This window comes from Coregonus clupeaformis, chromosome 1, assembly GCF_020615455.1.
Source record: "Coregonus clupeaformis isolate EN_2021a chromosome 1, ASM2061545v1, whole genome shotgun sequence".
NCBI classification, from domain to species: domain Eukaryota; kingdom Metazoa; phylum Chordata; class Actinopteri; order Salmoniformes; family Salmonidae; genus Coregonus; species Coregonus clupeaformis.
This window is the reverse complement of record NC_059192.1, coordinates 83,427,753-83,439,181: the sequence shown is the minus strand read 5'-3', so window position 1 is coordinate 83,439,181 and position 11,429 is coordinate 83,427,753. Positions and strand designations below refer to the sequence as shown.

The window sequence follows — 11,429 nt, the reverse complement described above, 5'->3', positions numbered from 1 at the left end:
TAAGGACAACAAAGTCAAGGTATTGGAGTTGCCATCACAAAGCCCTGACCTCAATCCTATAGAACATTTGTAGACAGAATTGAAAAAGCGTGTGCGAGCAAGGAGGCCTACAAACCTGACTCAGTTACACCAGCTCTGTCAGGAGGAATGGGCCAAAATTCACCCAACTTATTGTGGGAAGCTTGTGGAAGGCAACCCGAAACGTTTGACCCATGTTAAACAATTTAAAGGCAATGCTACCAAATACTAATTGAGTGTATGTAAACTTCTGATCCACTGGGAATGTGATGAAAGAAATAAAGGCTGAAATAAATCATTCTCTCTACTATTATTCTGACATTTCACATTCTTAAAATAAAGTGGTGATCCTAACTGACCTAAGACTGGGAATATTTATTAGGATTAAATGTCAGAAATTTTGAAAAACTGAGTTTAAATGTATTTGACTAAGGTGTATGTAAACTTCCGACCAACTGTATAACAGTTGTACTGTCAAATTTATGAATATATTCTAGAAATTATGAATATATTCTAAAAGTATGTCTGTGGTATTTAGCCGATGTAACCTGTTTTGTCATATTGGTGTGTATCCCATATTATTATTATTATTATTATTATTATTATTATTATTATTATTATTATTATGGAGCAACTAAAGCTCCATTGTGGGCTTAGGTTGATTGATAAACCATTCCTGAATCCTGTGTACTTTCTAACTGTAATTCTATAATACGTCAATGTGTGGGTACACTGAATACACTGTTGAGATTTCTTGTTTGTTTCACATAGCTTCTTTACTACTTGACTTGCACATAAATCATTAACATAAAGGCATCCAAGGTAGCATTCTACTGTAGGTGTTTTATGTTGTCCGTGTTCAAAATATGAACAATACATCAAAATACTCACGTGCACTCATATTGGTTCCATAATGTTTAAAGATGAATCTTGTTGGTATATTTACTGAAAAAATAAAGAAGTAATTTTACAAACGGCAAAACAAGGTAATGCTGATAAAGGCATATCAATGTATTTGCTAATATAACAAATACTTCCTTCCAAAAAGTCACTTCAGATCAGGTATACATTTACATTTTAGTCATTTAGCAGACGCTCTTATCCAGAGCGACTTACAGGAGCAATTAGGGTTAAGTGCCTTGCTCAAGGGCACATTTATGTCATTTAGCAGACGCTCTTATCCAGAGCGACTACAAATTGGTGCATTCACCCTATAGCCAGTGGGATAACCACTTTACAATTATACTTTTTTTTTTTTTTTTTTTTTTTGGGGGGAACACTTCAGGTATAAAACACTTCAATCTGTTGTGTATTAACAATAAAATAAATAGACATTAATAATGGATAATGTAGAAACAAATACATTTGTTTGATCAAATAACTTAAATAAGTCACATTTAAAATAAATATAACTTGCATTTATAATTTATAAATGGGTCTGTTTTCAGTAAACCCTCCAAAAACAAACATCCAACATAATGCTCACTAGATTTTTTTAAACAATAGCGTATTGCATTTTTGATCTACAGAAAATAAATATTGTACACTACAGTATGTCTAACCTTATGAATCAACCTGAAAATCAAAGACAGATGCATACATCTAATATTTGTGCTCATTCAGCTATTTCAGTATTTTAAATGTCTACTTCTACCTGTGGATTTCTGGATTGTTACAAAATGTACCAACGTATCCTTAGCAGCTGTAACTGAACATTTACACTGCCAACAATCTGTCAGCAATTATTCTCCCAAATGAAGACCTATAAAAGTAACATTCCAACATGTCACAGGGAAAAATACAGATGTTGTCTGATGTTGATAAAATCCCGTAAAATTGTCATCATGTAGTTATAAACTGTTCTCAACTTCTCTGTTACAGCCTTTATGATAGTGTCAACTCCAGGTTGTATAAGATTACTTGGTATCCTAGATAATATAATATGAAACATACTCTACATAATACAAAGGTGTCAAATAATTAAACAGTAGCAGATGGCACCTAAAGGAAAAGGCAAATATGAATGAATAAAATATGAACATTACATTTCTTCAATACCAATGAACATTTGAACATCATTCAGGTTTGTCTTTGATGCCACCATTTGTTTCTTGTGCATCTAAAATCCGTAAAGATGTATTTCTTAGTGCAACAACCTGATGCATCTTCTCCCCCGCAATTTTTTTCTTCTTCTGATAAGTTGCTTCTCCTTGCTCCCACTACTGTAGACTTCCTGGTACTTTGGACGGGCACTTAAACCAGTTTCTGATGAGTCATTGCACTTTGACCCCTTTTCAAGCTCTTTCCCTGAATCATCTATGACGGTGCTATAAACAAGTGGATGTGAGTCTCTTCATTCCTCTTCTCTGCGCCAAACTTGAACACTGCACAGGCTCCAGCTTTGGAGCCAGAGGCGAACGATTCAAAGCCAAGTATGTTGCAGCCATTGCTCCCTAGGATGACAGAGAACAACGTGTTTAAATGATATAAAGCTGGAAAAAACTGCATATTTAAAGGCCCAGTACAGTAGAAAACTGGATTTTCCTGTGTTTTATTTCCATACTATGAGGTTGGAATAATAATGTGAAATTGTGAAAATTATGATAAGGTCCTTTAATGTAAGAGCTGTCTGAAAAGGGCCTGAAAGTTCTGCCTGTTTTGGTGGGATATAGTTTTTTAATAGATACAGTGGGGAGAACAAGTATTTGATACACTGCCGATTTTGCAGGTTTTCCTACTTACAAAGCATATAGAGGTCTGTAATTTTTATCATAGGTACACTTCAACTGTGAGAGACGGAATCTAAAACAAAAATCTAGAAAATCACATTGTATGATTTTTAAGTAATTAATTTGCATTTTATTGCATGACATAAGTATTTGATACATCAGAAAAGCAGAACTTAATATTTGGTACAGAAACCTTTGTTTGCAATTACAGAGATCATACGTTTCCTGTAGGTCTTGACCAGGTTTGCACACACTGCAGCAGGGATTTTGGCCCACTCCTCCATACAGACCTTCTCCAGATCCTTCAGGTTTCGGGGCTGTCACTGGGCAATACGGACTTTCAGCTCCCTCCAAAGATTTTCTATTGGGTTCAGGTCTGGAGACTGGCTAGGCCACTCCAGGACCTTGAGATGCTTCTTACGGAGCCACTCCTTAGTTGCTCTGGCTGTGTGTTTCGGGTCGTTGTCATGCTGGAAGACCCAGCCACGACCCATCTTCAATGCTCTTACTGAGGGAAGGAGGTTGTTGGCCAAGATCTCGCAATACATGGCCCCATCCATCCTCCCCTCAATACGGTGCAGTCGTCCTGTCCCCTTTGCAGAAAAGCATCCCCAAAGAAGGATGTTTCCACCTCCATGCTTCACGGTTGGGATGATGTTCTTGGGGTTATACTCATCCTTCTTCTTCCTCCAAACACGGCGAGTGTAGTTTAGACCAAAAAGCTCTATTTTTGTCTCATCAGACCACATGACCTTCTCCCATTCCTCCTCTGGATCATCCAGATGGTCATTGGCAAACTTCACACGGGCCTGGACATGCGCTGGCTTGAGCAGGGGGACCTTGCGTGCGCTGCAGGATTTTAATCCATGACGGCGTAGTGTGTTACTAATGTTTTTTTTTTAGACTGTGGTCCCAGCTCTCTTCAGGTCATTGACCAGGTCCTGCCGTGTAGTTCTGGGCTGATCCCTCACCTTCCTCATGATCATTGATGCCCCACGAGGTGAGATCTTGCATGGAGCCCCAGACCGAGAGTGATTGACCGTCATCTTGAACTTCTTCCATTTTCTAATAATTGCGCCAACAGTTGTTGCCTTCTCACCAAGCTGCTTGCCTATTGTCCTGTAGCCCATCCCAGCCTTGTGCAGGTCTACAATGTTATCCCTGATGTCCTTACACAGCTCTCTGGTCTTGGCCATTGTGGAGAGGTTGGAGTCTGTTTGATTGAGTGTGTGGACAGGTGTCTTTTATACAGGTAACGAGTTCAAACAGGTGCAGTTAATACAGGTAATGAGTGGAGAACAGGAGGGCTTCTTAAAGAAAAACTAACAGGTCTGTGAGAGCCGGAATTCTTACTGGTTGGTAGGTGATCAAATACTTATGTCATGCAATAAAATGCAAATTAATTACTTAAAAATCATACAATGTGATTTTCTGGATTTTTGTTTTAGATTCCGTCTCTCACAGTTTAAGTGTACCTATGATAAAAATTATAGACCTCTACATGCTTTGTAAGTAGGAAAACCTGCCAAATCGGCAGTGTATCAAATACTTGTTCTCCCCACTGTAGTTCCAAACCTCTCTGCCAATAACAGGTAGTTTTCAGTTTTCCACTCACCACTCAGACCATTCCCAGACAGTCCTAGCAAAATTCTTGCTTGAGAAATTGATCTTTGCCAAGAAGCTATTTTAATTTAAAACAATCACAGTAAGGTATTTAAATGTTACCCAGAAATGATTTGATATTGAGATAAAAATGTCTGCAATGGACCTTTTTAAGGTGGCAAAGAGAGCATGTGAAACTTTGAGCAGGTTTCAAATGACTTTTGCTGACACAAAGAAGAACGCAAAAGGTCTACATGTAATGGCAGATCTGTACACTGGGTGGCAGTAGAATGTCAGTGAATACAAAAATTGCATTTCTAAAGAGGACAAATTAATTTGTGAGAGACCTTTCGTAAGTCAGTGAGCTTTAGCAGGCAAAGTTGCTAGTGATGCTAAAAAATAACTATCACTGCTTAGTGACATAAATCGACTTGCCTGGTCAACCAGTCAAACCGCTGGGCTGAAGTGAAACAATGTGTTCAGTCTGGTTTACGAGGCTAGATTGGCACCACATGCAGATGATGGTGCTTCTCACACTATGTCTGGTTTAGTGTTTTTCTTAGGTTTTCCTCCTTACCTTCACAAGCTGTATATCCTGTCTGATGAGCTGACTCTGAGACAGCTGTTCTCGGTTGACTATCCACTGGTGTCTGAGAACCTGGGGGGCCGTCAGCCGTTGGTGTGGATCCACATGGAGCATCTTAGTCACAATGTCCTATTGGAACCCAATAGAGAAATAGTCCAGTTAGGACCAGTATGAAATGCAGCATTGCAGCTAAACGAATGTGGATGGGATTTTATTTCAGTACAACAGTTGGATGGAAATTGCATGTATTAATCAAATTCAACAGTGATGTGTCATTAATAAAGGCCAAGTAACCTCACCTTTGCAGCATTAGAAACCGTATCCCAGTTTCCTCCGATGAGGGCATATTTTCCGCTACCAATGCGAGCCAGTATTTCCTCCGGGGTGTCATCAGGACCATTGGCAAAAGGGGTGAAGCTGTAAGTGTGGAGAAGGACAAAACAATCAAACACTTTTCAATAATACTTTGGGTAACTGAGTTAACCTTTTTCACCCTGCTCTACAGTAAGGAATGTGCTTTCCTGTTGCACAAATAATTATGTGTCTGGGTTTGTTTGAATTGGGGGTCTTGTATTTCTTTTAGTATCTCAAATCAAAGTTAATTGGTCGTGTACACAGTTTATCAGATGTTATATGGGTGTAGTGAAATGCTTGTGTTACTAGCTCCTAACAGTGCAGTATAATGCTTGTGTTACTAGCTCCTAACAGTGCAGTAAAACGTCAAACAAGTAGGCCTAAACAAATTAATAAATAAAAACAAGAAATGTCAGAACGAATCCAATTAACAACCCAAATAACACTGTATCAGCAATCCAAATGCAATCTATGCGTATATACAGTGCCTTGCAAAAGTATTCATCCCCCTTGGCGTTTTTCCTATTTTGTTGCATTACAACCTGTAATTTAAATAGATTTGTATTTGTATTTCATGTAATAGACATACTAAAAATAGTCCAAATTGGTGAAGTGAAATGAAAAAAATACCTTATTTCAAAAAATTCTAAAAAATAAATAACGGAAAAGTGGTGCGTGCATATGTATTCACCCCCTTTGCTGTGAAGACCCTAAATAAGATCTGGTGCATCCAATTACCTTCAGAAGTCACATAATTAGTTAAATAAAGTCCACCTGTGTGCAATCTAAGTGTCACATGATCTGTCACATGATCTCAGTATATATAGACCTGTTCTGAAAGGCCCCAGAGTCTGCAACACCACTAAGCAAGGGGCACCACCAAGCAAGCGGCACCATGAAGACCAAGGAGCTCTCCAAAAGGTCAGGGACACAGTTTTGGAGAAGTACAGATCAGGGTTGGGTTATAAAAAAATATGAGAAACTTTGAACATCCCACGGAGCACAATTAAATCTATTATTAAAAAATGTAAAAAATATGGCACCACAACAAACCTGCCAAGGGAGGGCCACCCACCAAAACACACGGACCAGGCAAGGAGGGCATTAATCAGAGAGGCAACAAAGAGACCAAAGATAACCCTGAAGGAGCTGCAAAGCTCCACAGCGGAGATTGGAGTATCTGTCCATAGGACCACTTTAAGCCATACACTCCACAGAGCTGGGCTTTACGGAAGAGTGGCCAGAAAACAGCCATTGCTTAAAGAAAAAAATAGTTATGCATGCTGAAGTGTTCTGTTTTTTGGTCTTATTTCTTGTTTGTTTCACAATTTTTTTTATTTTGCATCTTCAAAGTGATAGGCATGTTGTGTAAATCAAATGATACAAACCCCCGAAAAATCCATTTTAATTCGAGGTTGTAAGGCAACAAAATAGGAAAAATGCAAAGGGGGGGGGGTGAATACTTTTGCAAGCCACTGTACACCGGTAATCAAATATACTAAGAATGATATGTACAGCAGTATAGTACTTTAAGAAATTATTCAACCCCCTTGACTTTTTCCACATTTTGTTCTGCTACAGCCTGAATTTAAATGGATTAAATAGAGCTTTTGTGTCACTGATGTTAAAGTGGAAATTTGTTTGTAGAAGTTTTTACAAATGTATTAAAAATTAAAAGTTGAAATGTCTTGAGTCAATAAGTATTCAAACCATTTGTTATGACTAGCCTAAATAAGTTCAGGAGTAGAAATTTGCTTAACAAGTCAAATAATAAATTGCATGGACTCACTCTCTTTGCAATAATAGTGGTTAACAGGATTTTCAAATGACTACCCCATCTCTGTACACCACACATACAATTATCTGTAAGCTCCCTCAGTCGAGTAGTGAATTTCAAGCACAAATTATTACAAGAAATATCTGACCTCTGTGATTGCCAACAAGGGTTTTGTCACCAAGTACTAAGTCATGTTTTGCAGAGGGGTCAAATACTTATTTCCCTCATTAAAATGCAAATCAATTTATAACATTTTTGACATGCGTTTTCTGGATTTTTTTGTTGTTATTCTGTCTCTCACTGTTCAAATAAACCTACCATTAAAATTATAGACTGATCATTTCTTTGTCAGTGGGCAAACGTACAAAATCAGCAGGGGATCAAATACTTTTTTCCCTCACTGTAAATGGGACAGCAGCGTTGGCTGTGTGTGTGAGTGTGTATGTGCGTGTCTTTGTGAGTATGGGCGTATGTGTGAGCTTGTGAGTGTGTTTTGTGTGAGTGAGTGTGTAGAAGTACGTGTGCAAAAAAATCGAGATGTTTGAGGTGTTATTTTTAGGCCGTTTCTCCAATACCCTAACTGAGCGATTAAAAACAAATAATTAAAGAAAGTAATACGAAGAATGGCATCTAAACAGTGTTTGACATCTATGAAAGAATTATGCTTTTTTTCTAATGTCCTGATTACAGAGATTTAAAACATGAGCCACAGGCTGGGACATTAAATTGTCAGGGCAGGTCCTGAGAGATTTGGCATTATGCAGAGTACCACAGACACGACCTCAGCTTAGAAAGTAATCCATCGTCCACTGTCCCTCTCACCGTCCCAGAAATGTGTCCTTTAATCAGTGGTTGCCAGGAGAGGTAGCACAGTCCAGAATTCATTTTTTGTTTTTTTGTTACTGTGAAACAGGTTCAACCAGGTTTCTAGCAAAGGTAAAATGTCACCTAGCAAAGGAAAATTGGGATATCAATGGTCTGACCCTGAATGTTCAGTCTTCTTGACGTTTAAATAATCCAGCGAATTAGGCTTACCCTGCGAGCATAGTGTAGAGTAGGATTCCCAAACTCCAGATGTCACAAGCAGCATCATACCCCTGCTTCTTCAGGACCTATGAAAGACATGAAGAATCTGTGTCATATCACAATATAGGGATATACGGTACTTGAAATAAATAAGAGCTGATCAAACCACTCCTTACCTCTGGAGCCACAAAGTTAGCTGTGTAACAGGGCGTCATGAGAAGACCGTTTTCTGCCCTTAATTGTTTGGCGAACCCAAAATCACATATTCGGATCGATTCCGGATCTCCCGTTTCATCCACATAGAGGATGTTGCTTGGTTTCAGGTCACGATGTACAACCTATGACAAAACAGATCAAAATAAATTGCCAGTATGAACATATCCTAGCTAAGAGCACTACTCCTTTCACTTTGATACAGATTTTTGTTGGACGTACATGAATGATACTGACCCCCTGTGAGTGAAGGTACTCCATTGTCTTGGTAATAGTGCAGAGAACAGCAGAGGTCTCTCGCTCAGAGAAACTCTTCTGATGGAGGATTCTGTCCAGCAGCTCTCCACCTCTCATCAGCTCCATCACAAGGTACACATACTTCCCATCGTCATAGACCTAGGGGCCAAAAAGACAGTTTAATACCACGTGGAGTTATTTATGAACCAAGACTACATTAGACTAGTCCTCACAGCCCACGAAAAGTGGCCAGTGAAAATCTAATAGAGATATAATGGACAAGAGAAGATACAGTCAAATATGATGGTCATTGAAAACTAAATTAAGTTTGCAGGGCACATTTTTCCTTAGTCATGCAAACTCACAAGGATCTCTGTCCTTATGGAGGGCTTTCAGCATGCACGTGTGTGTGAGTCATTTAATGATTACTTACATCCTTCAGCGTGATAATGTTTGGATGATGCCCATATCTCAACAGAATCTCAATTTCCTCAGATGGATCTTTTTTAGCTCTGTCGATGATCTGAAAGAGACACACCCCCTGTTAGATTATATATATATATATATATTTTTTTTTCATTTAGCAAACACTCTTATCCAGAGCGACTTACAGTAGTGAGTGCATACATTTTCGTACTGGTCCCCCTGCTTGGTATCCTCTTACGATAAAATGTATGACAGAGCATCATCTGCACAAAATACAGAATGATTGTCGCTGCATGAAATTTTTTGTATTTTTGGTATTTTATTAGGATCCCCATTAGCTGTTGCAAAAGCAGCACCTACTCTTCCTGGGGTCCACACAAAACATGAAACATGACAAAATACAGAACATTAATAGACAAGAACAGCTCAAGGACAGAACTTTCATAAAACCATTTTTTAAAAGGCACACGTAGCCTACATATCAATACATACACACAAACTATCTAGGACAAATAGGGGAAAGACTTTGTGCCGTGAGGTGTTGCTTTATCTGTTTTTTGAAACCAGGTTTGCTGTTTATTTGAGCAATATGAGATGGAACGGAGTTCCATGCAATAACGGCTCAATATAATACTGTACGCTTTCTTGAATTTGTTCTGGATTTGGGGACTGTGAAAAGACCCCTGGTGGCATGTCTGGTGGGGGAAGTGTGTGTGTCAGAGCTGTGTGTATGTTGACTATGCAAACAATATGGGATTTTCAACACATTAATGTTTCTTATAAAAAGAAGAAGTGATGCAGTCAGTCTCTCCTCAACTCGTATCCAAGAGAGACTGGCATGCATAGTATTTATATCAGCCCTCTGATTACAATGAAGAGCAAGACGTGCCGCTCTGTTTTGGGCCAGCTGCAGCTTAACTAGGTCTTTCCTTGCAGCACTGGACCACACGACTGGACAATAATCAAGATTAGACAAAACTAGAGCCTGCAGAACTTGCTTTTTGGAGTGTGGTGTCAAAAGAGCAGAGCATCTCTTTATTACGGACAGACCTCTCCCCATCTTTACAACCATTGAATCTATGTTTTGACCATGATAGTTTACAATGTAAGGTAACACCAAGTAATTTTGTCTTCTCAACTTGTTCAACAGCCACACCATTCATTACCAGATTCAGCTGAGGTCTAGAACTTGAATGATTTGTACCAAATACAATGCCCGTAGTTTTAGAGATGTTCAGGACCAGTTTATTAGTGGCCACCCATACCAAAACAGACTGCAACTCTTTGTTAAGGGTTTCAGTGACTTCATTAGCTGTGGTTGCTGATGCGTATATGGTTGAATCATCAGCATACATGGACACACATGCTTTGTTTAATGCCAGTGGCAGGTCATTGGTAAAAATAGAAAAGAGTAGAGGGCCTAGAGAGCTGCCCTGTGGTACACCACACTTTACATGTTTGACATTAGAGAAGCTTCCATTAAAGAAAACCCTTTGAGTTCTATTAGATAGAGAGCTCTGAATCCACGATATGGCAGAGGTTGAAAAGCCATAACACATACGTTTTTTCAACAACAGGTTATGATCAATAATATGAAAGGCTGCACTGAAATCTAACAGTACAGCTCCCACAATCTTATTATTATCAATTTCTTTCAAGCAACAAAGGAGTGGCTCAAGAAGAAGCACATTAAGGTCCTGGAGTGGCCTAGCCAGTCTCCAGACCTTAATCCCATAGAAAATCTGTGGAGGGAGCTGAAGGTTCGAGTTGCCAAACATCAGCCTCGAAACCTTAATGACTTGGAGAAGATCTGCAAAGAGGAGTGGAACAAAATCCCTCCTGAGATGTGTGCAAACCTGATGGCCAACTACAAGAAACGTCTGACATCTGTGATTGCCAACAAGGGTTTTGCCACCAAGTACTAAGTCATATTTTGCAGAGGGGTCAAATACTTATTTCCCTCATTAAAATGCAAATCAATTTATAAAATTTTTGACATGCGTTCTTCTGGATTTTGTTGTTGTTATTCTGTCTCTCACTGTTCAAATAAACCTACCATTAAAATTATAGACTGATCATGTCTTTGTCAGTGGGCAAACGTACAAAATCAGCAGGGGATCAAATACTTTTTTCAACAAAGGAGTGGCTCAAGAAGAAGCACATTAAGGTCCTGGAGTGGCCTAGCCAGTCTCCAGACCTTAATCCCATAGAAAATATGTGGAGGGAGCTGAAGGTTCGAGTTGCCAAACGTCAGCCTCGAAACCTTAATGACTTGGAGAAGATCTGCAAAGAGTGGGCCAAAATCCCTCCTGAGATGTGTGCAAACCTTGTGGCCAACTACAAGAAACGTCTGACCTCTGTGATTGCCAACAAGGGTTTTGCAACCAAGTACTAAATCATGTTTTGCAGAGGGGTCAAATACTTATTTCCCTCATTAAAATTCAAATCAATTTATAACATT

General features: G+C 39.0%; 1 protein-coding gene across 1 annotated transcript in view; it reads right to left on the bottom strand.

Moving 5' to 3' along the window:
• Positions 1-1,293: 1,293 nt before the first annotated feature.
• LOC121575290 (ribosomal protein S6 kinase alpha-2-like) overlaps positions 1,294-11,429 on the bottom strand; it is a 57,821-nt gene continuing 47,685 nt past the window's right edge. The window contains exons 15-21 of the mRNA XM_041888278.2: positions 8,976-9,065; positions 8,543-8,701; positions 8,269-8,430; positions 8,102-8,178; positions 5,235-5,352; positions 4,927-5,064; positions 1,294-2,471 (exon numbers count right to left, since the gene is read on the bottom strand). Coding sequence (XP_041744212.1) covers positions 2,346-2,471; positions 4,927-5,064; positions 5,235-5,352; positions 8,102-8,178; positions 8,269-8,430; positions 8,543-8,701; positions 8,976-9,065 — 870 coding nt within the window. The 3' untranslated portion in view covers positions 1,294-2,345. The remainder of the gene's footprint in view (positions 2,472-4,926; positions 5,065-5,234; positions 5,353-8,101; positions 8,179-8,268; positions 8,431-8,542; positions 8,702-8,975; positions 9,066-11,429) is intronic.